This window comes from Lissotriton vulgaris, chromosome 4_1 (genome assembly GCF_964263255.1).
Source record: "Lissotriton vulgaris chromosome 4_1, aLisVul1.2, whole genome shotgun sequence".
Lineage (NCBI taxonomy): Eukaryota > Metazoa > Chordata > Amphibia > Caudata > Salamandridae > Lissotriton > Lissotriton vulgaris.
The window spans coordinates 1999136719-1999163652 of NC_141691.1; the positions used below are offsets into that span (position 1 = coordinate 1999136719).

A 26934-nucleotide genomic window follows, 5' to 3' on the forward strand; every position below is an offset into this window, starting at 1 on the left:
AATTAAATGATTGAATAAAACCATGGAAAAGTATAATAAACTATAGGTGTAATTAAAATTGTTTAGAAAGATTTAGACACTCCACCAAATGCTACAGCGTTTCTCCATTGCGGTTCACCAGAGCTTTGAAGCCAAGTGTAAGTGAATAGAATAATTGTGCAGTGTTATGGGCCCCACTGACGAATGGTTGTGTGTTTAAAGGTTTCAAGGAAATGGGTAGTACTGATTAGAAATTATTTTTGGAGTCCCGTTGGAGCAGTAGACCGACAAGGAGCGAGAATGTCCAGAGAAGTATGACACGCTGGCATTACGGAGCAGTAGGTAAGAGGGAGTTAAAGCAGAGAGGAAAGAGTAGTGTGTTTAGAGGTGCAATGAGATGATAAAATGATTCATTAGCCTGATCTTTAGGGACTTTATATTCGTATGTAAAGTGATACTTTGAAATTGATTTTGGGAGATGTAGCAAAGCAAAGCGGGGCTCAGGCTCCTTCACTTTATGCCTTAAGGGTCTCTTGTGTGGAGGGGAACAGCCTTCCTTTCCTTGGGAACTTTGAGGAATAGATTGGAGCAGTGGTTCACATCACTACTAGTCCAAATGCTTGGCTGGTAAGTAAAGGGAGTGCTAGCTGAAAGGAAAAATGTGATTTCCTAGTCACTTCTAGAGATGGTCGCCCACACTCCTGTCTTATTTTTTTGAGGGGGAGAGTTTGGGTTACTAAGGCAGGATAACTGAGATGCTATGTAATTTCATATTTCTCACTCATGGCTGGTGGCAACCTACAGCACCAGAAGTAGTTTTTTTTTGTTTTTTTATGACACAGCAGCCTTGGTTCAGTGGACAGATGTAGGTTGCTGGCGGGCTGGTTATTACAGGCGAGCAAAAGACTGCTTCGTTTGTCCAGTAGGTGTGCAGGCTTAGAAAAGGGCTGCAGGTCCAGATGAGGAAAAAGACTGAAGGTCAGTCGAAGTATCTGGCAATTAAAGAAAAGGAACTGGGAGGTTACAAGAAAAGAATTGAACTGTAAAATGTGAGCAGGGCTAGGAATGGAAGACTCAAGTAGATGGAGTTGATGTGTTTGGGTTAGGTGGCCGTAATAGCTTGGGCGGTACAATAGTTTGACATTTAGGGGATTATATCTTGATGTGTAAAAATAAAACCGGGCAGGGAATGTCATTTTATAAAATTTCTCCTCGGTCCACAATAACTGAACCTTTAGTGACCGTAAAGCATGCATAACAAGGACGCTGATTCCTTTATTGAACCGGTGTAAATCAACTGCCGAGTACGTATTCTCCTGGGCATGTTGTATGCCGGGTGGTAAAGGACACATTTGTGTGACAGAAAACAAGCAAGCAACCTCTCCTCACTCTTAAGTACATCGGAGTTTAATTTAACGCTGTAATATCCGTTACTCTGAACGACTTCTCTGGGGCAAGGCCATCCCATGCCCTCAATGATATCTACCAGCACAAGTGTCCTTTCTATTGCTAAAAGGTACTTACCTTTTTTCTTCGCCAACCGGTCCGCTTAAACATTAAACTACTGAACCCATGCTAAGCAAAACCAGACCTGCGGAAACGGAGCGGTCTCAGGTCATGTGGGACGCCTTCAGCCAATGCTGGTTTCATTCAACAGCACTTCGTATCATGGGGTTTTAAGACCGTACTGGAGTAGAAGAATGGAAACTACATGTCCCAGAATGCTGGGCGGTGTAAGCTAAAAAGCCAGGTTCGATGGAAGCGGCAACACGTGACTTGACAGCTATACTTTAAGTGCTGTTGACTGAATCATAGGGGATTTGGAGGTCAATTGTTTGTAGGGACCTGGGAGAAACATGTAGCGGTAGAGCCAGTAAAATATGTAGATGTCTCGCGTTCCATCTGTGGTGGCGGAACAAACATACAGAAAAAGATCCAGGCAGGAGACAGAAAACGGAAAAAGTAGTGGAGGTTGAACAGAGAAGCTCACTTCGAACGAGATGGGGACGGTGGGGAATAAGGAAGGGAGGGTGCAAAGATGCGAAGAAGCATAGAGACCTGGAGTATAGACCACGGAGGGATGGAGTAAGTAAGGACTGAGGCGCAGGGAGAGACAGACCGTGAAAGTTAAAGGCAGGAGAGGGGAGACAAAGAAGGATGGCGAAAATATCGCCTGGAAGTTAGCAGGGAGAATGATACGTAGGCGAGACCTAAAAAGATTCCGGTCCCCTACTTTTCCTTTTCAAAACTCTGTCCCAAGACGGCAGAAATAGAAAAGGCCTTCAGATAAGGCTCGGCTTGCTTTTGTGGACATTCAGGATGGACAGAGAAGGAAAAGGGCGCTGTTTCTTCCTTACTGCCCAGCAAAAACACGGACAATGTCCTCTTCTTTTCTGTGCTGGCAGCTGCCCCCCCTCTCTTCCTATTATACTCTCTCTTTCTGTCCTGCTCCTCACTTACTGAAAACCATGACCATGGCTGCCAAGGTTTCAGATTGCTATGTGTGACATTTTCATAATTTTAGAGTAATTATGAGTGACATTTCAACAACTATGAGTGACACTTTCTTGTGAGCCAAAACAAGCATTGAAGATGGGGGAAACATATAAATATCAGAAAGTACACCCATTTGAGCCAAGAAAAACTCTAAGAAGATCTTAAAACTGCTGCAAAGCACCAGAAATGGATGGTCACTAACTGGAGACAGACTACATGACTGCAGTTCTCAGTAACAGAGGGCAGGCAGGCACTGCAGCTGCTCAGAAGATGATCACATTGATCTGTTGATTCATGACCCTGCGCTAGCCTAAAAAGCGCATTTTATAGCATAGCAAGTGCAACTAGGAGATTATACCATCACTCAGTCTCCAGCATATTCGGTTGCTAATGCAATAAGGTACAAAAAAATGCGGGAAGCGCCAGCACAAAACCTGGAGGTGTTCTGCTGTATGCACGTGGTTGTGCAGATAAATACAAATTGCACTATTACAAAGTTGTAAAACGAGGTTTTAGAAACAGTTGGACCTATATATTATACTTGTTTTGCACATAGTCAAAGAAAGTATGCTTTGATTTATGACACGTTGTGGTCACCTAAGTACAGAGCCCCGTCAAAACAGTGGAAGAGAATAAATGATTGTCTAGAAACAGTTAGGAAACTTCGGTCAAACATAACTGCCAAGTTTTCAGTATACTTATAAGAAACATTTTTATGGTTTCTGTGTACTTATGAGTGCTATTAAACTGCCAAATGCTTGACACTTTTTCGCAGGTAAAAAAAAAGCAATGACATCCTATCAAAGGCATAAAATCTGAAATTACATATTTTGAGCAATAAAAAGCTATAAAAGCATATTGATACTGTTGGAAAACCCCCAAAAATGTAGTGTCCATAATCTTGTTAACATAATAGAGTAAATCTGTTTGCACATTTTTCGGCAGCCTGTCATATGCGGTGTAATAACGTTTTAATAACGACCAGATTAAATGTGAAGGCACCATAATCATAAATGGGTTATGCTGAAACAACTGGTAAGCCAGTGTTGGTGCACAAAACTCCTTAGTACCTGAGAAGAATACTAAATTGTATTTACAGACTGAAGTGAAAGCTAAATCTGTAACCTACTCTGCCTACTTATCCCTGCCTAAACATGTCGAGTTACACGATTCAGGAGTGAAAGCAAAATTCTGCAATATGCTGTCTATTTAACCCTGGCTAAATACATCAACTTACACGATTGGATTGTGATCACCTTAATAAATAAATACAAGAAAATGTGAAATCCTCCTATACTACTGCCTGAAGTTTAGTTGTAAAAGAAGTCTGTTCACAGGCAACTGCATCTAATCAAAACTCGCATCCCTGAAATTAGATATCACTAATTATGCCTGGAATATGCCTTCGAAATGCCAGTATCTGGTAGTATTGGCCAAATTTTCCACCATAATACGACATGAACTCTTTTAGGTAACATGTTTCAAACTGTCCAATTCTGCTTAGTGTGCGTTTGCTTTTTTCTTTACTCCTTAATAAAGTCCAGCTAAATGACAATGTTGGCATAGAAACCAAAATATATAAACTATTATGTTACTGAGCAATCTGCTCAGATGTACCTGTATAGCTGACCTTCCGTCCTGAATACAGAACCTGACTTGAAGAAACGGTTCACAACCTCTTTCCTTCTTTCATTTAGTTGCTTTGCTGTGAAATGGATCCAAAAAAGACAAGAATGCGCCTCGTCCCGACAAGGAGAGGAGGAGACAGCAGGGGGAGGGGAAGAGAAGAGGGGCCCTGAGCCGGGTTCCCATGAGGGAGCGAGCAGGAACCATATGTCAAAGCTCGCTCCCGCAAGGGAATCGCCAAACGTGCACACGTTGCCATTGAAGCCAATCCAACGCGTGCACGTTTTTGGCAGCCAAACTGAAACGATGGCTATAGGTCTTTTTCCTATACAGCGCATGTGCGCTGCATAGGCAAGACCCAAAAACCACATGCGTTACCAGCGTGAGACATTTAAAAAGAGAGAGACCAATATTTTCAATACAGAATTAAAGTGCAAAATCTAAATTTTGTGGTATAGGCATTTTTGAGGATACTTACTAATAAACCTCTCGTATCTTTAGTCGAACTAAACAAAGTCCTAAACCTCTCACCTATGTGGTAAAACTAAAACAGAGTTCAAGATCCTAATGATTAGGTGTGACTAACATAACACATTCGGTTTAAAAAGCTAACGTATATAAAGTTCCAGATTTCATATAAGCTAAAAAGCTTGAAAACCCATTTATCTATACTAATATAATAAAGAGAGAGCCCAAACCTTTGAGGCGGGTAATCTCAGGAACCACAGCACCATTCACAACACCCAATACAGCATTGGAAAGGACAGTTGCAGCAGATGGTCTTAGGCTATACAGCTGACTACCATATATATTTTATTTTCCCTTTTTTATAAAGTGCATGGTTACGCTATCTCGGCGTGTCCCCGCGCTAAGTGAGAGGGGGTGGCATTTACCCCAACAGTGGGCCAAAGAAAGAACGTTAGGGGAAAAGTAATCTGTTGTGGGCGTCGGCGTTCTGCTGGAAAGCCATGGGTGTGTGCATGGGCATGTGCATAGAGTGATGGGCGCGGCATGCTGGGACTGCCGTCCCAAAACGAGGGGGAGTTGCATTTACCAATTGGGCGTGTGCATGGGCATGTGCATAGAGCGATGGGTGCGGCCTGCTGGGACTACGAGGTGGCATTGCATTTACCATTGTTGTAGTCGTTGGCCGTGCGATGTGGGGCATGTAATTTCCACCGGATGGAGCCGAGACGTCCCAATACGAGTGGGCGTTGTCCCAATACAAGTGGGCGTTGCATTTACCATTGTTGTGGGCATTGCATGTTGACGGGATGTGGGGCGTCTAATTGACGTTGGCTGGAGCGGAGCGTCAGGTGGAGCGCACAAACACGTTCGCGTCTGCAGCGGACACAAACGTTCCCATATTGCATTGAGGACACAGCTTCACAGTGGATGCATTCTCCTGCGGAGGCTGAGCCGAGTGATGAGGCGATTCTGAGTCGCGGGCCTGAGCCGGGTGATAGGGCGATTCAGAGTAAGTTTTTAAAAAAATGCAGGGCCTGAGCCGGGTGATGGTGCAATTCAGAGTAAGTTTTTTTTTTAAACGTGGGGCCTGAGCCGGGTGATGGGGCAATTCTGAGTACGTTTTTTTTTTTTAAACGCGGGGACTGAGCCCGGTGATGTGGCGATTCAGAGTAAGTTTTTAAAAAAACGCGGGGCCTGAGCCCGGTGATGGGGCGATTTAGAGTAAGTTTTAAAAATAAATTGCCTTGCAAATTGAAAGCATTGCAGACATTCGATTTTATCCTTGGACAACGTCGGGACGGGCTGCTAGTATCCTTATAAAAATGAACAAAGATACTTGATACATGAATGGCACTTAAATAAAAGTCAATCATGTGAAACCCAGTGTCAATCTTTCTCGTAACACAACCTTTATAAGTGACTCAATTCTTTATGCTTCCTAATTGCTCTCTTAATATAGGTCAGGATAGTGTATCATGTGTAAACATGTGACAAGTTTTGGAAACAATTAAAGGCCTCCTGATAATAAATGAGGCCCTGTGTTGAAAAAGATAAAGGTCAGAGCACCCTTAATCTAATATCTTGGTAGACTGCAAAACAAAAGGAAATTAATAGTCGTTTGGCTTGCTTTTCCATCACATCAGCATCTGGGTAATTTGCTGACCACGCCTTTGATTCAAGAAATACAACTAAAATGATGGAGTAACTGAAACTGCAATCTTTTTAAGCTCCCCTTTTAATTACATATAAGTCACCCTAAAGGTAGGCCCTAAGTACCCCATAGGGCGTGGTGCTGTCTAAGTAAATGGTAGGACATATACTTTTAGGTTTTACATGTCCTGGTAGAGAAAAACTCCCAAACTCATTTTTCACTACTGCGAGCCCTACCTCTTGTATAGGATAAGAACAAAAGTTACTTACCTGTAAACTGTGGTTCTCCAGTGTTGGTGTCTTTCATAGATTCACATGCTTGAATATTCCCCGTCGTCGAAGTGGGAGTCCCACGGTACATAAATAGCAGTAATATACATGCATGTATACATGAGAAATATCATAAATAAAAAATACATACATATAATGCAATAGAAATGTAAACCTGAAAAAGTACCATAGAACAGAATAGGCCCATTGAAAAGCCCAAGGGAGAATTCACTTTAGTAACATATTAGAGTCATTATGTGTTGGTCCACATTCCAGCCAATCAGGCTGTAGCCTCCTCTAGAACCTTCTCCTCAGAAGCCCCAGTCCTCAGATTTTCGTAGCACAAGTAAGTACAAATGCTCGAGGAGAAGAGAGAGAGCCTCTGAGGGGAGGATGGGAGGGTCGCATGTGAATCTATGAAAGACACCAACACTGGAGAACCACAGTTTACAGGTAAGTAACTTTTGTTCTTCTCCAGTATTAGGGGTGTCTTTCATATTTCACATGCTTGAATAAGAATAGAAAGCAGTAAATCATACATTAGTCATAAAGGAATATAACAATTAAGTCTTGGTAAATCATATCACTTAATAAGCAATTTTTAAACCAAAACATGACAAAACCTTTATGACTGGAGGCGGGTAGCAACAGAGGCTCACCTTTATCGGAAAAGATTCCGCAGCACTGCTTGACCTACTGCCGCATCCGCAGCATCTGTTGATTGCAGGCAGTAGTGCTTCGTAAAGGTATGGCTGCTAGACCAAGTAGCAGCTCTGCAAATGTGTCTCAGAGGTACCCCCGCAAAGAGGGCAGCAGAAGTCGACACAGCTCTCGTGGAATGAGCTCGAGCCGGAGCAGGAAGGGGCTTGCCAGCCCGTTGATGACAGTAGGATATGGCAGACGATATCCATCTGGTGATAGTCTGTTTGGTTACAGGTTGTCCTTTGCACACTGGGCCATATGCTACAAACAATTGATCAGTCTTTCTAAATGTAGCTGTGCGTTGAATGTAAAATTTGAGGCAGCGCTTCACATCCAGAGTGTGCAAAGAGCGTTCCGCTGCAGATTGAGGTGCAGGGAAGAAAGTCTTAAGGACAATTGGTTCATTGAGATGGAAGTCACTGGGAACCTTAGGAATAAAACTGGGATTTGTTCTCAAAGTAACAGCCTCGTTGGAGAACTGTAGAAACGGTGGCTGTATAGTAAAGGCTTGGATGTCGCTAACGCGCCTGGATGAGGTCAGAGCAAGCAAAAGAGCCACTTTCCAAGTGAGGAATTTTAGATTGGAAGAATGGATGGGCTCGAATGGAGGCAAAAGTAGTTGAGACAAAACTAAGTTCAGTCGCCAAGAAGGTGGGGGCCGACGGATTGGTGGGAACATCCGAAAAAGGCCCTTGAAGAATTGTCTGATTATCCTGGAAGAGTACAAAGATGTTACGCCATCATGGCGAAAACGAGAGAATGCAGCTAGAAAAACCTTTAGAGTGGAGTGTGATAGTCCTGATCTTGCTAGTGACAAAAAGAACGGCAAGATTTGTTCTGGCTGAGCACACATGGGATCCAGTGTTTTAGTGGAACACCAAGCACAGAAACGCTTCCACTTCAACTGGTAAGTTTTGATGGTAGATGGGGCGCGAGCACTTGCTAGCACTGCCCTACAATTTTTGTCGATATTCATGTGTGCAAATTCATTGTACTCAGGTTCCAAGCATGAAGTTGGAGATATGCTGGATCCGGATGGCATATTTGACCTTGTTGCATCGTGAGAAGATGTGGCAGAGGATGCAATTGTATCAGATGTGTCAGAGAGAACAGAAGAAGATCTGAGAACCAAGGACGCCTCGGCCATTTGGGTGCGATCAGGATTATTCGACACGGTTGGAATCTCATTCTGTGTAACAGACGAGGAATGAGCGGCAGTGGAGGGAATGCATAGATGAAGTCGTTCGACCAGTCTATTGAAAAGGCATTCCCGCTCAACTCCTTGTGTGGATGCCGGCTCGCAAACCGTTGACACTTCCTGTTGAGAACAGTTGCAAAGAGATCCAACTGTGGTCGGCCCCACTGTTGGAAGATGAAATCCAACATTGGTTGGTTGAGTTCACATTCATGGTTGTCCGAGAGGGCTCTGCTGAGCGAGTCCGCCAGCACATTGGCCACGCCTGGTACGTGGACAGCTTGGAGATGTATTTGCTGTTGGATAGCCCAATCCAATATTTCCTGTGCCAGTTGTGGCAGCACGAGAGATCTTGTGCCACCCTGTTTGTTGATGTAGTGCATGCTGGTGGTATTGTCCGTCCTCACCAGCAATGTTTGTCCCTGCACTACTCTCTGAAAGGACTTCAAGGCCAAGAAAATCGCCAGTAGTTCTAAGAGATTTATGTGCCAAGTGCGCTAAGACGCCGTCCATTTTCCCTTCACGGACATCCCGTCGAGATGTGCCCCCCAACCTTCTAGGGAAGCGTCTGTCGTTAGTGTAAGTGTTGGTGGTTCGTCCTTGAATGAACGACCTGTCACTATGTTTGGAGGATGAACCCACCACTCCAAAGCTTTTTGAATGTGGGGCGTTAGACGGATCTTGTCTTCGAACGACCCCGATACCTGCTTCCACTGGCTGTCTAGTTCTTCTTGTAGGACTCTCATGTGCAATCTGCAGTTGGGAATCAGTTGAATGCACGAAGAAGCCATGCCGAGGAATGATTTGTACATCCGGACAGAAACGTACGGCCTTGACTGCAGGAACTGTACTTTCTGTAACATTCGGCCCTGTCTCTCCTGTGAAACGAACACTTGCCCTAGCCGAGAATCGAGCGAGGCTCCTAGAAAATCACGTTGTTGAGATGGTTGAAAGTGTGACTTTAGGCAATTGATGGAGAAGCCCAACGTTTCGAACAGGGATATGCAGACTTGTGTGTGCTGTTCCGTTAATTGAAAAGTCCTGGCCTTTATCAGGCAGTCGTCCAGATACGGATAGAACTGGATGCCCTGTAAACGCAGGTAGGCAGCCACCGGGGCTAGAATCTTGGTAAATACCCTCGGTGCTGATCGAAGGCCGAATGGTAGGACCTTGAATTGATAATGAAATTGGCCGACTGTAAAACGGAGGTATTTCCTGTGCCTGGGATGAATAGGCACATGGAAATATGCATCTTGAAGGTCTATTGTTGAAAAGTACTCTCCTGGAATGAGGAAATTCAAGATTTGAAGTAGGGTTAGCATCTGAAAAGTCTTTGATGCGATGAACTTGTTTAGAGCTCTCAAATCTAAGATGGGGTGCCACTCTCCTGATTTTTTCTTCACTAGAAAGAAACAGGAGTAAAACCCCCTGCCGCGTTGACCTTGCGGTACCAATTCTTTGGCTCCTTTCCTGATCATAAGCTGCACCTGGGCCAACAGTTCCTTGAAATGGGGAGAAGAAGGACCCGAAGGCGGGCGAGCGGGGGGAAATTTCGTAAATTCCAGGGTATGTCCTTTTAAAACAACGTCCAAGACCCATTGGTCATTGGTAATGTGCGTCCAATTGCAGAAGAACTTCGAGATTCGACCTCCAAGATGCACAGTCGTCTCACTGTTTTTTGTTGGTGTTCGCACCACCTCTGTAATTGGACTTACGTTGGTAAGGTCTGGAGGTGGATGAACGACCTTGGGACTGATAGGATTCCCTTTGTCTGTTATCATTGTAATTGTATGCTCGATATTGGCCTGTTCCACGAAAAGTAGAGGTTCCTCCTCCTCTACCGCGTGCTCCACGAAATGGCCTTTTCCGATATTGAAGAGTTGTCAAGGACTTTGCTGTATCTGTGTCCTTCTTTATAAGTTCCAAAGCATCATCAACATGCTTACCGAATAAAGATTCACCGTCGTAAGGTAAATCTAACACTCTGTACTGGACTTCTGGACGGAAGGTGGTTGATTTCAGCCAGCCTTGACGGCGCAAGACTGCAGCACCCGCTAGTTGTCGGAAACCAGTGGAGGATATATCGACGGCACAGTCGATTATTTCTGCTGAAATGTTTTCTCCTTCGAGAATGATGGCCTGCGCTTCAGTCGGGCATTTGAGGGATCAGACCAGCGATCTCAGACCACATTTGACGGTCGTAGCGACCTAGAATGGCTAAGGCGTTGGATGCTCTCACCGTTGTCGCTGCCATAGTGGTAAATTTCTTTCCAATTGAGTCTAATTTACGGCCATCTTGATCAGGCGGAGATGTCAGGGGTATGGCTGGATTCCGAGATCTTTTTTGTGCCGCCTGAGTGATAACAGAATCTGCCTTAGGTTGTGAAACCAAACAGGCTGGAGAAGTAGGTGACGCTTTATATTTTTTGTCCAATCTAGGTAGAACGGCTGGTATGGAATTAGGACGATCCATCAACTTTAGACCTTCTTCCCATATGTGGTCTATGATAGGGATGGTATGCGTTTGCCGTTGAGGTAAGTCCTTAAAATCATACAAAAAGCATTCCGTTTGTTGCGCCTTGATTGTTAAGTGGAACCTTTTCGCTGCACGAACCATAAGGTTATGGAAACTCGCGATATCCACTGGTGGCGAAGCTCTTGGGGATGCCGGTGGAGTAGAGGGTGTCTGTGCCCTATAATTGTCCCATTCCTGCATGTCATCATCAGTGTCATTATCCCCAGTGTTATGAGGAGTTTGATTCTCATTATCAGTATCAGGACAAGCACCCAAAGGAGACGTAGGCGCGACAGGCGCCGGAGCTTGAGGCCTAGGTGCTAGAAACTGTGGTCGAGGTGCTGGAGACGGAGGTCGAGGAGCTGGATACTGAGACCGGTGTACTTGAGGTGCCGGGGAAGGAGGCAACGACGGTGGAAACCTACGATTGTAGTCGTCCAGCATATGTTGCAGGTTTTGCACCAATGACAGAGGAATTTGCGTAACCTGTTCGTAAGTTGTTGGTTGTGATCTATCGATTGGAAAAAGTACATTCCCATCTTCGACGTTATTATCCACATCCTCATCCTCGTCACTGTAGTCTTGACATTTAATGTGTAATTCAGAAGGACTGGATGCTGGTTCATAAGTTTGATCCATTTCAGAATCATTTCCGGACTCCTCTTCTCCAGACTGAAACAATTTTTCCGGAGGCTGAGATCCACTCCTTACTGGACTTAACTGTATGAGTGGTACAGTCTTGAGAGATGAGGCAGTAACCACTTTGAAGGTGGTAGTAGTCTGTAGGGGTTGGTGCGTCGTTAACGAGCCCATCGACGAAATTTCCAAAGTCTTAGCACCCCCTGGTTGTTTTTGCGTCGTCGCCGCAGAAGCCGGCGTAGGAATTAACAGCTTACTCTTGGTCGACGAAGAATTTTTGGTCGTCGACGAGGTCGCATTCTTCGACGGAGATGTTATCGTCGACGGGACAGTCGTCGACGAGGAAGATCCGGTCGTCGGGACAGGCGTCGACGACGATGGCTTGTTCTTCGTCGACGGAGGAACCGTCGACGGAAGGCGCGTCAACGATGATTTCTTCGTCGACAGTTTGATCGACGAGATCATAATAATAGACAAGATGGGTCTCACCTCTTGGCTGCTCGTCGATGAGATGGTCGTCGTCGTTGCAGAGCTGGTCGACAGAGAAGAAGTAGTCGTCGACGTTGAAACTGCCAAAACGGACTTTGTAGTCTCTGAAGACGTCGACGGGCGCGTAGACGAGCCCGTCGACGAGCCAATACCCTTTTTTGAAGAGGAGGGCATAGTCCTGGGTCTAGACGCCAGAGAGCCAGGTCCCGTAGTCGCGCCCTGAAGCAAGTCTTGTGGGGAGACATCCTTGAAAGAACCCAACATTTTACTCTTTTTAAGAAAAGGAGAGGGAACTTCAGTCTCAGACCCACGCTTCTGAGAGGATTTTGAAAATCCAGATGACATACTCTCAGCATCGGAAACCACATTCTCAGACGTTTTCAACTTCTGTAGCCACAGAAGGAGACGGGCCTCTCTATCCCTCAATGTTTTAGGGGGAAAAGTGCGACAGAACTTGCAGGAAGAGGCAATGTGGTCCGGGTAAAGTGGATCCTCATGAAAAAGGCGCGATTTACCACAGGATGGACAAGCCTTGAACAAAGTTTTCTTAGTAGAAGACATTTCTGAAGAAAAACAGCTAGAAACTGGAAAAAACTGAGCAGAGCTCAGGGAGACTCCCTTCACACGACGTGCGGTAGAAAATCTGAGGACTGGGGCTTCTGAGGAGAAGGTTCTAGAGGAGGCTACAGCCTGATTGGCTGGAATGTGGACCAACACATAATGACTCTAATATATTACTAAAGTGAATTCTCCCTTGGGCTTTTCAATGGGCCTATTCTGTTCTATGGTACTTTCTCAGGTTTACATTTCTATTGCATTATATGTATGTATTTTTTATTTATGATATTTCTCATGTATACATGCATATATATTACTGCTATTTATGTACCGTGGGACTCCCACTTCGACGACGGGGAATATTCAAGCATGTGAATCTATGAAAGACACCCCTAATACTGGAGAACCTTGGGGATTCCTTATTATATTTAATAAGCTGTAATTCCTAATTTAGAGGCGGTAGCCTTTCATGTTTGGTACCTATGGAAGTGTAATGATAAATTCCCTTTATGTTTAAATGTGTTTTTTAATTTTAATTTTTTAGAAAAAATGGTTCTAAAATTCCATCATAATACAAGTGTTACGATCTCATAGTGTTCGCATTACAAATTAGAAATGTTGCACGGGCCACGGTATCAAGTAAGACATCTCTAAAGTAAATGTCAATGCTTTACAGTGAAAAACTATTTTCAGTATATAATCATAAACCTGATAAGTATAGGATTAGGCTGTTTGTAACACAACATTGGCATAACAGAAAACGTATCACATTAGCTCCCACAATTGGACCTATGAAATTAAATCACAGCAACACAATGCACCATCAATGTCTGTTAGCTACAAAAGTTTGTTCACACAGCCACGTGCAGCGCCTGGATGGAGTCTAATCCCTCTCTTCACCAGCATCTAAGGTGTATATCACATTATGTTAGTCTTGACGCCTGCTCACATAGCTAGCATAGCTAACATAGTCGGTGGTCAGGCGGTGACCTGCACTCGGCCCACTGAGCACGCTTTAGGGGCAGACGATGACACTTGTCCTAGGACCCAATAGTGCTCCCGCAAATCTAGTTCTCATGCAGAGCAGGTGGGCTGGCGGGGTCCCCAGTCTGAACCCACCAGGTCGTACAGTAATCCGACAGGATTGAATCCCAGTTGCCCGCGAGCAGCTGTTTACGAACACCCACCGCATTCTCACGGCGCAGCGCAACACTCTCCGCCTGCGCCCAGCAGAGAAACCATTGGAACCAGGCACTCACCATGGGGGGGATCAGGGAACTTCCGGCGTTGTGTAATAAAACGTTTGGCAACTATGAGTCCCAGATTTATATATCGAGATGTCACTTTGTGTTTCAGGTATCTGCTGTATAATCCCAATATGCAGACTTCCCAAGTCTAATTCAGTACTCGCTCTGTGCCCCTATAGGATGTTATAGCAGAGCAGGGCCAAAGCATATATAATATTGGATAAGTTTAAATCTTGAATTGCGTGGGATTCATGCGGGACCCCCAAGTAAGGTCAGCCATTCACGATCAGCGAATGGACCCTGTAAATCAGCCTCCCAATAGGCGTGCCGAGCTCGAACTGCAGCACCGTATGCGTTTGCTGCGCCCCAGCAAACTATTTAACGAGATGACGGCCTGTACCCAGCTCATGCAAATATTGCGCCACTCGGTGCATGGGTGGTTCCTGCTCTACGTTGCCCCATGCCACCCACAGTGTACCTATAATTGCAGCATTCAATAAGAATTGTCCCCTTGGCAGGTCCGAGTCCTCCGCTAACGTCCCAAAAGGCAGCAGCTGCCCCTTGCTGTATAAATCCCCAACCGTCGTAATACCCGCCGCCTCCCACTTCACCAGTTCCTCTCCTGTTACTGCATCGTGTCTCCTAGAGACCCCCAAGAGGTCTCCATGCACTTCAGGACTCTTGGTTCTGGAGCTAGATGTACCCAGATAGCCAATTTTCAAAACTGAGGAGTTAGACAAATTTTGGCCAAAAGGTGCTCTGAGAACCAGGAGGAAACCAGGACCAACCTGCTTGCCTATTCACCCAAGGTGCATCTCAAGTCAGATTGACTACGTGGCTTCCCTGCTACGTTCTCTGCAGCAGCAAATCTGTTTCAGCTGTCCTTCTCCAAAGGGTTATCTGACCACTTGGAACTGTCTTCGCTACAGCCCTCTGCTTCATTCCGCTGGAGATTGCTGATGTACATTTTGGCGACTAAGTCCGAAGGTAACATTTTTCGATGAAGATTCGCTCCACGACCGTCTGATGATGACTTTTTCTCTTCAGACACTCCTGTAGCCTTGCCCCGCTGAACTTCTACCTTCTTTGACATTGTTCTTTTAACATTTTTCTAAGCCCGCAGGTAAACGCTGACCGGGCCCAATCCACTTCTTGTATCCAAACAGCGCTCCATCGCAGTCGCAGTCGGCCTTAAGTTATGACTTTGTCCTGGCCGAGAGAGACCAGGTGTCCGCAGTTGGCCCTCTGATCTTTTAGGTGCTAAATTTCACTTGAAACATTAAGAAATCATACCTCTGGTTCTACAGATTTGATTGTTGTCATCTTGGTGTCAAATAATGTATTAATATTTACTCTATTTTTCTAAGTTGGTTTGGGATTTTTTTTGTGTTGTGTTTACACGTTATTACTGTTTGTGTGCTGCATAAATACTTTACACATTGCCGCTAGGTTAAGCCAGACTGCTTTGTTGCCAAGCTAGCCAGGGTTAAGAACACGTTCATTTTGTGACTTTGTGTGGTTGACCCTGCAAGGGATTGTGGCTGTTGCTTGACCAGAGCTCACACCCCAGCCAACCAACAACCTAGCTTCTCACTGCATCTAGTATTATATTTATTTATTTATATCATTTGGAAAGTGCACTGTAACCCTGCGGGCATCCTGGCGCTGACAAATAGGTCAAAGGAAAGCAGTCAGCCGTGAGAGCAAAAAGAAGGTATACCAGCTGGAGTCTATTAGTATTGCACCTGGGGGATAATACCCTCGGAAAGAGCCAGGGCTTGATTTCCTTACGGAACAGCAGTAATTCGTGAATTTTCCTGATTTCAGGTGGAAGGCTTCTCCAAAGATGGGCTGCTGCCACGCTAAATGCTCTTCCACTCTGGGTCGCTTTCTTTATCCTGGGTATTCTGGTAAGGTTGGTGGAAGAAGAACGAAGGGTCCGGGTGGGCTCATACCATTGGTACTTATCCTGGAGTGGCTTAGGGCCCTGACGGTGCAATGCTTTGAACATGATGCATAAGGACCTAAATAAAATCCAATGTAGGTCTGCCAATGCTTGTGTTGTTGAAGATTGGCGAGTTCGAGAGAGTGCTAACTTGGCTGCTGCCGTCTGGATACTCTGTAGCCTGGCAATCAAATATCCAGGTGATTCTAGTAGCAGGGCATTACAGTAGTCCAGGCTCTAAGAATGGTACTCCTGACTACAGCTGTTCTTGCCTGTACAGGTAACAAAGGCAGCAGCTTCCGAAGACCTCGTATTAAAGTGAAGCAACTGCCCACCAGTTTGTTAACATGGGTCTCCAGATTTAGATTTCATTAAAGATGACCCCCAGATTACGCACCTTATTCACTGGTGTCAGTGGACCATCCGATGCTAAAGGCCAGAAATCTGCCGGCAAGCTTCAGGCAATCCTCCTCACCTTGCATTGTAGGATCTCAGTTTTTCCGCTGTTGAACTGGAGCGAATTTTCCTTCAGCCATTTTGCCATTTCGCACGTACATGCATGAACGCTATCTAGAATCTGCCTGGGCTCCATTAAGGAATATTATAAGCTGTTTATCACGCTGATGTTATGAGCTTTAATGATTCCCAGCAGGGGTTGCATATAAGCATTAAACATGATGGGACTGATGGATGATCCCTGCGAAACCCCATGTGATATTTTGACAAATTCAGATTGGTGCGGAGGGAGTGCTACTGCCTGCCATCTATCAGACAGATAGGATCGCAGCCAATTAAGCGCCATCCCTTTCACCCCAAAGGTCCCCAGCCTTGTCAGCAGAATGTCGAGGTTCACCGTATCGAAAGCGGCGGACAGGTCCAGCAAGATTAGAAATGCCGACTCGCCGTTGTCCGCTCGCATTCGAAGGCTGTCCAATACCATCACAAGAGCTGATTCTGTCCCATGGCCCGGTCTAAAACCAAACTGTTCCTCCTCTAGTATGCTATTTGTCTCCAGGAAGAAGGACAGGGACCTGCTGACCAGGACCTCTGCGATCTTGATCGGAAAGGGCAGAAGTGAAATAGGCCGGTAGTTCTTATAGCAGCTGGGGTCGAGAGAGGGTTTTTTCAGGAGTGGTGTAATAACAGCCTGTTTCCATTTAGTCGGCACAATGCCTGTACTAAGGGATTGACCACATAGCTGTCGAAGAATAGGAAAGAACTCTGACCCAAATTCCTTTATAATCTTGTGGGGCAGATAGGTCTCTGGTTTGAAGTACACAAACTAACATTAATTCCCAAAGATACAGCACTGGCCTGGGAGCACTTTCTCTATCGCAACAGTTGTAGATGGTGCCTCAACTTGAACAATTCGAGGGATCCCATGTCACGTGTGCTGTGCAATACTACGGTGATGGACTTTAATGACAGTTGAACTTTGGTTTTAAAATCTTAAGAGGACCAATTCATGATCATTCTCACGGAAAGGCCAGGGGAGAGTGTTTCCTGTGTCGTATGTTCTCCTTGTTCTGTGTCGTTTCTCCAAAGCCCCCTCCCTTTTGTGTGATGGAGTTAGAGTTCCTTAAGGGAAGGTTCTGCCAGTAGCTGTTAATGCATTCCAAAAGATGTCTTGAGCCAGGCAGCTGGAAGTGTGTGGATATTCACAAAGAGTTTGCAATCTATCTCTCACTCACAGGTACACATCTCACTTATACTAAGATTGCCCAGACATAGGTGCAGCAGAAAGTGTTGGAAAACACAAACAGCTATAGTAATGACCGTTTGGGTGCAGGAAGAGGATGTGTTCCTTAACTGCATTCTAATAGTGAAGGAAATCATGTGAAATTTGTGAACCATAAAACGTGTTCAAAGTATTAAGAATATGTGTATGCATACTCTGAACAATATATTTATAGTATGAAAGTTAGCATTGAGCTTACATCAGAAATATTTTGGTGTAGGCGCTACTGTGGGTCTAGTTGGCAATAACCACCTGAGGCGGGGGCGCACTCTCGAGAGTGCATGCAAGAGGTACTTCTGTAAAGCAGTCTTACTGCATCAATGGTGGCTGAGGACCAAGCAACACTCCATAATGTATTGTACTAGGTAAAGGTGCACTGTTCAAGTGCCTGAGTACCCTCCCCTGGTGATTAGTGCGCTATACAACTCAACATAACATTGTTGACGGGACACCGTACTATGGGAAGCTTATTTACACACCCCTGATGCAGCAGGGTGATGTAAACGAAAACACCTCAGCCCTTCTCAAAGCTGGTTACAATCGTCTCATTAGAGGGATTTGTAAACATTCAGTCAGCCCTAGTGGCTCATACACTACCATATACGTTACCAGTGATTCCCTCCACTCCATCATGAGCTGGAGCAAACAAGAATGGGTATCTCTGGGACTGTTCTTCAGTGGTTCACCTCCTTTCTACACAACCGATCTCAAAAATTCAAGAGCAACAACCTGATGTCTGCTCCAATACCTGTTTCGTTAGGTGTCCCCCAAGGATCCTGCCTATCCCCTACCCTGTTCAACCTAGTTATGGAACCTCTCACCACCCTGTTACAATCATCCAATGTTCTCTTTCACATGTACGCTGATGACACGCAAGTATATCTCAAACTACAATCCCCCAAAGACATTTTGCATATGAACTCAACGATCAGAAACACCCAATCCTGGCTGGCCGATAACCACCTCAAACTCAATGCTAGGAAAACTGAGTTCCTTCTAATCTCACCTCCCACGAAAATCTCCACCACTCAAACCTGGCTTAAGCACCTAACTGCACTCAATGTCCAACCGACCATTGTGGACTCAGCAACATCTCTAGGCATAACACTTGACGCAAATCTCAACATGCAGCGGCATATCAACAAGGCAACTAAGGGAGCGAACTATCAAATAAATACCTTGAGGAAACTTAAACCCTTCCTCCCAGCCAAGGACTTCCACATTGCAGTACAAGCACTAGTCATCCCTCGCATAGACTACGGCAGCGTCGCCCTCTGTGTCTCCCCCTAACTACAACAGCACCCCTAAGAGCTTCACTAAATGCGGCAGCGAGACTCCTCACTGGATCTAAAAAACACTCACATATCTCCCCTGAATTTAAATCCCTGAACTGGCTACCTTTTGAAGCCAAAATACAGCTGAAAATTGCCTGCATGACGCACAAGGCTATTCACCTGAAATCACCCGGCTACCTCACTCAGAAGTTGACTATATCCGGCGGGTCCAGAACCACCAGAAGTACAAACAATCTTTTGTTGAAGCCTAAAAGATTCCGGAAGGAAAAAACTTACAAACGCTCCTTCTCAGGAATGGCGCCTAGGATCTGGAACTCACTCCCTCCTGAAACCAGACTCATCTCCTCCACTCTTCTTTTTAAAAAAGAAGTTAAAGCTATCCTCATGGCTAAATACACTTGAACTACTACTCTTGAGCTTTCAAGACTTTGCGTCGTTCGTACTATTTGTTTGATTCCTATGCACATGTGTTTTACCTGTATTTTTGACCTACCTGATGTTCCCTGATCCCCCTATTTGTGCTACCTGCATTGACCTTACCTTACCTTGCCTTCCTAACTATGCTCCCCCGTGTACCCACCCTACCACTCACTGATGCCTTTGTAAAGCGCTCTGTTATCTGCAAAGATCTTGTTCGCGCTATATAAAACTTTCAAAATAAATAAATAAATAAATAAAATCCGAGAGGATCCATACACCGACTCTGGAGTTGATGGCTCAGTTAATGGTGAAGAGGCCACTATTGTGTGCATGGAGGTTTCGGGTCCTCTCGGGTCCTGCTACAGGAAGGAGAATTCCTCAAGTTTGTTCCTGGAAGATATAGAGGCGTGTGGCACTGGTTGTGGGTCATGTCTGTGGGATTGAAAGCCTTGGTCCCCCCTGTAGGCACCCACCCGCCACACTTACACGTTGTGTCTCTTCAATCACCACTGGTAGCCTTCACATTAAAAATGTTTGTTTGGAACCTGGCGTTTTCTTCACGTTTCTTTTCTATTAGAACCCTGGAATGTTGGAAGCTCCATTGAAGACAATGAAGTGGCTCTGGGCAAATCATGGCTGGTATAAGCGGCATACGTTTTTCCTTGTGTTTCTCCTTTTTAGATATAGATCATTCTACCCTCAGTGAGTTGAATATTCTAATAGCCTTATAGCCCTTTGTGGTATTCTGCACCTTGCTTACAGAGAAGGTGCAGAGAATACCACACCCTTCTTCCTCAGGCTCTGATGGTTGTTAAAGGGCTTTCCCCGCTCCTGAGGCTCGGGCCAATAACTCGGGTTGAGGGCCTTTGGCGAGCGGTATAGCCCTTGTAAGCGCGGGATATAGGGCTACAGTATGCACCGAATTGATGTCATTGGGTAGATTTCATCACCTAATATTCTACATGCTAGTGTGATTTGAAAGGTCCGGGCTTTCCCTACACTGCTTAACTCTATAAATGTCCTATAGCCATATGTATGCACCCCAAAAAAGTGAAAACTTTTTCGCCCTAAAGCAAGTCCTGATGCCTGATAAGGTCTGTGAGTGTGGTAGCCTGCAGTATCAATTTTAAAAAGACCCTTGCAAAGTAGTTTGGGAGGACTTGGAAGGGGAGAAAGTGCAGGGGATACTATATCTATGTTCCACTCGTGTATCTCATTGAAGCCGGTGGGTTGGGGATTTCATTCTTATGCAGGTGACACCAAGCTCTAGTGGAAACTGTCTGTGGGTCCGGAGGATGGGACACTGGCCACAGATGCATATGGGTGTACAGACAATATCCAATATGCAGACCACAAAATAATTCACATATTTCCAGACTTTGAAATTTTAGTTTGGAATTACATTAGTATTTTAGTTTTTCATAGATTGCATCAACTAAACACATGTCACGGTGTCTGAAGTGACATGATGATGTTAAAAAGCGCCATACTTGCTGGAGTTGGGTCACAGGCTGGACCCGCCAAAACTCCTCCGAAGAAGAAAAGTCCGAATAGAAGGACTGTAAGAAACGCCATCCTATGGAGAAGAGAAAGAGTTAATTAAAGGGGTGCATCAGGACTAAACAAAACCCCCAAGCTGTAGCACTGTCCTACTTATTACAGAATATGCATCGACCCCCCCCCCTAGCTCCCCCACACACACACCCCCCTCCACCATTGGACAGGACAGTATCTTATTTTTGCAGCCACTAATCTCCGTTGTTTAAAACATTGGGGCATATTATCAAGCCCATTTTCGCCGATTTCGGCCCAAAAGCGGCAATTTAAATATTGCACCGTTACCCCTTCCATGCTCATGACGAGCTCAGCTCGTCATGCAGCACAGTGCTCGTGTGCTCATGACGAGCTGAGCTCGTCATGACCACGCCCACTAACATTATGACCCAGCACAGGAGGGAAATCCTGCATGCAGCGATGTGGTTAAGGACGCGCTAACGCGTGTTTTCTTGATTTAGTAGCCGTTTTTTCTCCATTTTGCATGTCAGCGATTATTATCGCTAATGACATGCAAAGTGGGCATTCCTCACAAAGTGTGCATGATTAACATAGCAAACACAACTTTCCACTATTAACATTGCGGCCCCCAGCGATAAAACAAACCACACTAACAGCGTTTATCGCATGAAGTTAACGTCTGCTTTTGTTTTACTTAGCTATACTGATAATGGGAGGTGGATCGCCATGATATGACCATACTCCCCTATCAGCAAGCATCTTCATAATCATTGCTGGATTTCAGGCGATATTTCTGTTTCTCGCTGTCTATCGCTGGAATTACATTGCCTGTTCGCAAAGCGCTGATTATACGCCGCTAACGCGGCAATGTAATTCAGTGATGTACGGCAATAAACAGAAACGCGCTAAGTGCACTTAGCAATGTTTATCGCACTTCTTTGTTAATATGCCCCCAACCTGAGTAATTATCTGGAGAAGCCTTCTCTTACACACACCTGCTGAATGCCATTATTCACGGCCAGCAGATGTGCAGGGAAACAATGCACAAGATTTCATCAGAATACTTGCATGTGGGTTACCCTTATTTGAGGTAAAAGTAACAAAATAACAAAGGGGCATATTAACAAGGGCTTTAGCTCTGCCTTTTTGGCTTAAAAAGACAAAAAAGCAGAGATAAAACTATCGCCCTATTTACAAGAGGGTGCTAACTTGCATAATTGCATGTTAGCACCCTTTTTCCCGACGCCTAAATTTGTGCAACTGTTACTGAGCCTTTATTTTTAATGATTTGTAGAAAAGGGATCTTTACCACCGGAGACATTTAATTCCATAAGAACCCTCCAGGGCTAGTGGCTTTATCAATAACCTCAGGTACGCTATTGCTGATTTGCTACCTGCCTTGTCAAATTCTTTTACTGTATAAGTTGGTGACCCTTTCGCCAATCCACTTCTTGCAGGATTCTGACCTGCGTGGCGGCTTCCCCATCTATCAAACGATCTTGTTGTATTGATGAGGTAAATAATTCAATGTGCTCCGTGCCAACAATTGTTGTCATTGGACATTACTTTTTGATAACTAACCTATGTCCAACTGGAAAGATCCCATTCCCAGTGAGTTTCAATACATTTCGTATATTCTAAATCACTGAGAGACCTTGGCCTATGTTTGTAACAAACTGTAGAGTCTGATACTATATGCATTGATGCAAGCAACCACAATATAATCTTTGTGGCCATTTATTTATGTAGTACAGGCTCATGATATCGTTCCCCCTGTGATACTTCACCTACCTCTCGTTAACATTGGGTATATTCCAATATATTCCACTCATTGCCTTGAGTTCAACAATTGTGTTTTCAGGGCAATGTTCTCTCACTGACCATGCACAATACTTTTATAATTAATATGGATCAGCTGGACCATAACTAATTTTGATAAATTTCTTACGCAGATTGACTGCCCCTTATCCGTCCCTGTCCTGATGAAGACCCTCTAGCAAGGTTCCATCGTATACCTGCATCAATTTGGGTCGAAACGTCGACACTCCTTTCTATTTTCAGCCTCTTTCCCGATGTATCATTTATGATTCTGTTTTTGTGAGGCATGAGTTTGTTTAGGTAATTATTTCATGAATTGGGATTTTTAGTTTGTAATTTTTATTGAGGTCATAATGAGCATTGTTTCATTATTTGTATAGTTTCCTCACCTTCCAACCACTACCTTTCCCTTCCCTTTCCATTAGGAGCAGTAATTGTGAATAAGTATCGATGTATTTTATGAATATTTTTCTACTGTACACGTTGTGATTAAAAACAATGTTGTGATATCCTTCTTTGAATTTATTCAAGATAGTATCCATCTATAGTATCTGGGACCACCTTGTTTGCATTACTGTCTGAGGTGGGGGCGCAGGAATCTACCTGGCAGTCTGAGGTGGGGGCGCGGGAATCTACCTGGCAGTCTAAGGTGGAGGTGCCACCAAAGGGCACATGGCGTCAGTAAACTTGTAAGGGGGCCGCACGGAGTCAAACCAAAGATTTCTCAAATGTATCTTTCCTGTTGGTGATGTGAATCTAGGTTGCAGCGCTACTCGGTTACTAGCAGTGTAAAACGGGTGCATAGGTGCAGAAACAAAAACAACAGTTTTACATTATGCCTGCCCTAAGATAATATGCTCCCTTGTAAGCAAGGCTACTAGATTTAGCTGAGTTTTTCGCATAGTTATAAATTTGCCACATAGTCTATCATCTGTTGCATAATCTGCAGATTTTAACAAAAAATATTGTGCTTCTAGTGTAAAGCGTTAAAAAGTTCCTAAAAATGCATCAACATGTGTTGCCGTGCAGTGGAAGGCACTTTTACAAAGGTTTATTGGTCACCTTTCTATTGGCAATTGCTATATTTGAGTGTGAAACTGGTAATAATGAGGTGTAACCAATGCCCAGAGTATAAAAAAATAACAAAATAATGAAGTAATACTATCACAAAATGTACTACATTACGCCGCATAATTGTAATTTATCCTGCTGCATAATTTGGCCCTCCACTGCCACACAATTACAGTGGCCCTGTTTGTAAGCACTGTGCACTAAAAGAGTGACAGGCTTGTCACGTACATAGAAATCTGAGGGGACTGTGGGAGGTTACTAGAGAGTTCTCAGGCCTCAGTGTAATACAAAATCAGTGCACAGAGTGGGCAAAAGGTTTGCGGAGCCGAGTGGGACCTGTTGTAAGGCTAAACATAATATGGTGCCCTCACCTCAACCTTAGAAACACCCTGAGAAGAAATCTGAAATGCATGGTTCTAGTTCCAACTCTGAACATATTCTTTACTCACCCAGTACCAGCAGCAGGGGGCGCTGTGGTGTAGCAGTGAAGGGCACAGGGCTGAAAGGCAGATTTGATTTTAAATACCTCAAGATTCCGCAAGACTCTGCATCCTTATAAGGTATACGGTAACAGAATATCGATGCCTAACGATCATCTGGCAAAATATTTTGTCCTAAACATCGTTTACAGAAATATCACCCAGTGGAGATAAGAATAAAACAGCAATGGCAAATAGATTATTCTTTTTGTAAAAGATATTTAGGCCACAATATGCAGGTCAGACGATATTTTTGTTATCGATAGTGAACTCTCGCCAAGAAAAGTTGGGAAAATAGGGCCAAACAGTGCTATTCACAGGACAAATCTCACATAAAATCATTAAAAGACTTAGGGGGCGTGATCTGACCGGTGATGCGGTGAGACGTGCCTTGGGGGAGCTCCGGCGATCCGCTGCTGTCCTCTTTGCTCTAGGACATCGGCGGTGGGGCAGCACCTTCCCTGATGGCGATTTTCAGGCTTCCGGAGCGGGAAACCTGCAGGCCTGGAGGGGCGACCCGCCATTTTGCGAGAGCCCGCAGGAGGCCAGTCTGGCTGTCCCTCGGATCTGCGGGGGCCCTGCCCGCCGGATACGCTGTGACCTCTGGTGATCGGGCGGAGGCGAAGCAAGCTGGCCCGGTAGCAGCACCCATATCGGCCGCAGTGGAGAAGCCCGTGCTGCAGTGGGACCAGGAGTGAGGTGATAGTGGGGCCTAGAGGAGAGGAGGCAGCCGCTGCTCCTGGTGCGGACGGCGGGCGTGGGGCCTGCGGAGGGTCTGTATATGACCTGGCGCTATCTGAAGATCCAGGGCGCGACCAGGGGCTGGCGATCTGGCAAGGCGAGCCTCTGTCTCCTGAAAGGCCTGGGGGTGTTCCCCCTGCACCCGGGGGGTGCACTGAAGCTCTGAGCCAAGTCCAAGTGGAGGCAGCCCATCGGGGGACGCCCTACTGAGGCATGCCCCAGGGCGGACAGCTGAAGCAGAGGTCTGGCCTAGAGGACTATTGAGGAGCGGGTCCCGCAGCAGGTACAGGGAGGCTGAGAGCTGAGACTGTGGTAGTGGGATACTGCGGAAAGCACGCTCCCCCGCCATTTTGAGTTGCATATACTTGGCGGCCCTGACCCGCCGGGCCATATGAGCTGCGGCAACTTGGGGACCCAGGCTCTGACCATTGCCACAACCCCCTGCACCACTATTTGGGGGGGGCTGTTAAGGACTGCAATAGCAAACGGGCACACGGCGGGGACATTACAGGGGGGTACGCCTGTTGTGCGCCGAGGATACCGCCATTTTGTGATCAGGGAGCGGCCTAGGGGCTCCGGGTGCCTTGCCCTGGTGGCACGAGGACCCTCTGCAGGTGGCACGCAGGTTGGTGAGGTGGAGAGGGTGGCTGAGACATCTCCATTGAGGTCAGTGGACGGCTGGGGGCAGAGAGGAGGAGCGCAGGTTGCCGAGAGCTGGGACTGCGGGAGAGTGGCACAACAGGGCGCGCGCTCCCCCCATCATTTCGGGTCTCCTGCGCTGGGTGACCCCCAGTTGATGGATCGTAAGCGCTGTTACACCTGGGGAGACAGAGCCCTGACTATAGTCCCTGCCCCCCTGGGCCACTGCTTGGGGAAGGGCCCGGGGGCTGGCTGTACAGCATTGCCGGGGGAGGCACTTGGCGTGGATTGGAGGTGCCGCCATTTTGGGACTGGTGAGCGGCCCGGAGGCGATGGGTGGAATGCTTTAGCACTGCAGAAGCTCATCTCGGGGTAGCAAGCAGGTTGGACTCTGTGGAGGGACGCTGCGTAGAGGTGAGGGGAGACTGTTTGATGGTTGAGTGGGCCCGCAGGACACGCAGCTTCTCCCTGTCCTTCGCTGGTGGAGCTTTGAAGGTCGCTTGCATCGCAACCATGACGCGTACTGGCAGGGGCAAGGATGCCCCGACTCCAGCTTCTAAGGACACCACGGTGCCCGAGCTGTGGGGTAAGGCGGGGTCCTCTGCCTCCACGGGGGGACACCCACAGACTGGAGGGGACTCACCACCGGTGACGCAGGCGTTCATGGCCTCCTTTATGTCTGAATTGAAATCCGAAATTGGCTCTTTGCGTACAGAAGTACACTCCTGCGTTCACAAACTTTTTAAAGGAGGTCTCGGATCTGGGTGAGAGAGTAGATGCCTGGAAAAGACGGTGGATGCCCGCACGGAGGACCAGGAGCAGCTGCGGCCGCGTGGCCGCGTCTGGCCACCTTTGAAGACCAACACATTGAGTCACAGATGAAGCAAGAAGATTTGGAGAACCGCAGCCGCGGGAACAACCTCCGCATCCGAGGAGTTCCTCTTAGGGCCGAAGGGACGGACATCATGACATGTGGTGCAACTGCTCCACACGGTCTGGGGGGACGAGAACGCCTCCTCGCCGGCTTTGGACCAAGCTCACTGTGTTTCCGGGCCCGTGGGACGGCCGGGTCTCCTCCCTGATATTTTAACCAGAGACCACTTCCATACAGAAAAAGAGGCTATTCTCCGGGTGGCGAGAGCCATGCAAGACCTTACATATGATGGGCACAAGATACAAACCTTTCAAGACCTCACACCTAACACCCTGCGGCGCCATCGTGCCTTCAAGCTGGTGACGGACAAGTTGCGGAGTCTGGACATCTCCTATCAGTGGAGCCATCCTTTCGCTCTCATCTTCACCTGGGAGTCAAAGCGCAGAATGGTCCGGTCCTACCACGAAGCGGCACAACTGCTGTGGCTGTCGCCATCACGCTCTATCAGCGCTAGCCGTCCCTCACCGCCCGCAAGAATTCCGGCCAAACCGTCCTGGTCTACTGT

At 46.1% G+C, this 26934-nt stretch overlaps 1 protein-coding gene across 2 annotated transcripts in view; it reads right to left on the reverse strand.

The window, feature by feature from the left end:
• LOC147724831 (fucolectin-like) overlaps positions 1–26934 on the reverse strand; it is a 122640-nt gene that overhangs the window by 23019 nt on the left and 72687 nt on the right. For both annotated transcript variants that reach the window (XM_086966328.1, XM_086966327.1), the window contains one exon: positions 20723–20808. In XM_086966328.1, the coding sequence (XP_086822454.1) occupies positions 20723–20807 (85 nt within the window). In that variant the 5' untranslated portion in view covers position 20808. The remainder of the gene's footprint in view (positions 1–20722; positions 20809–26934) is intronic.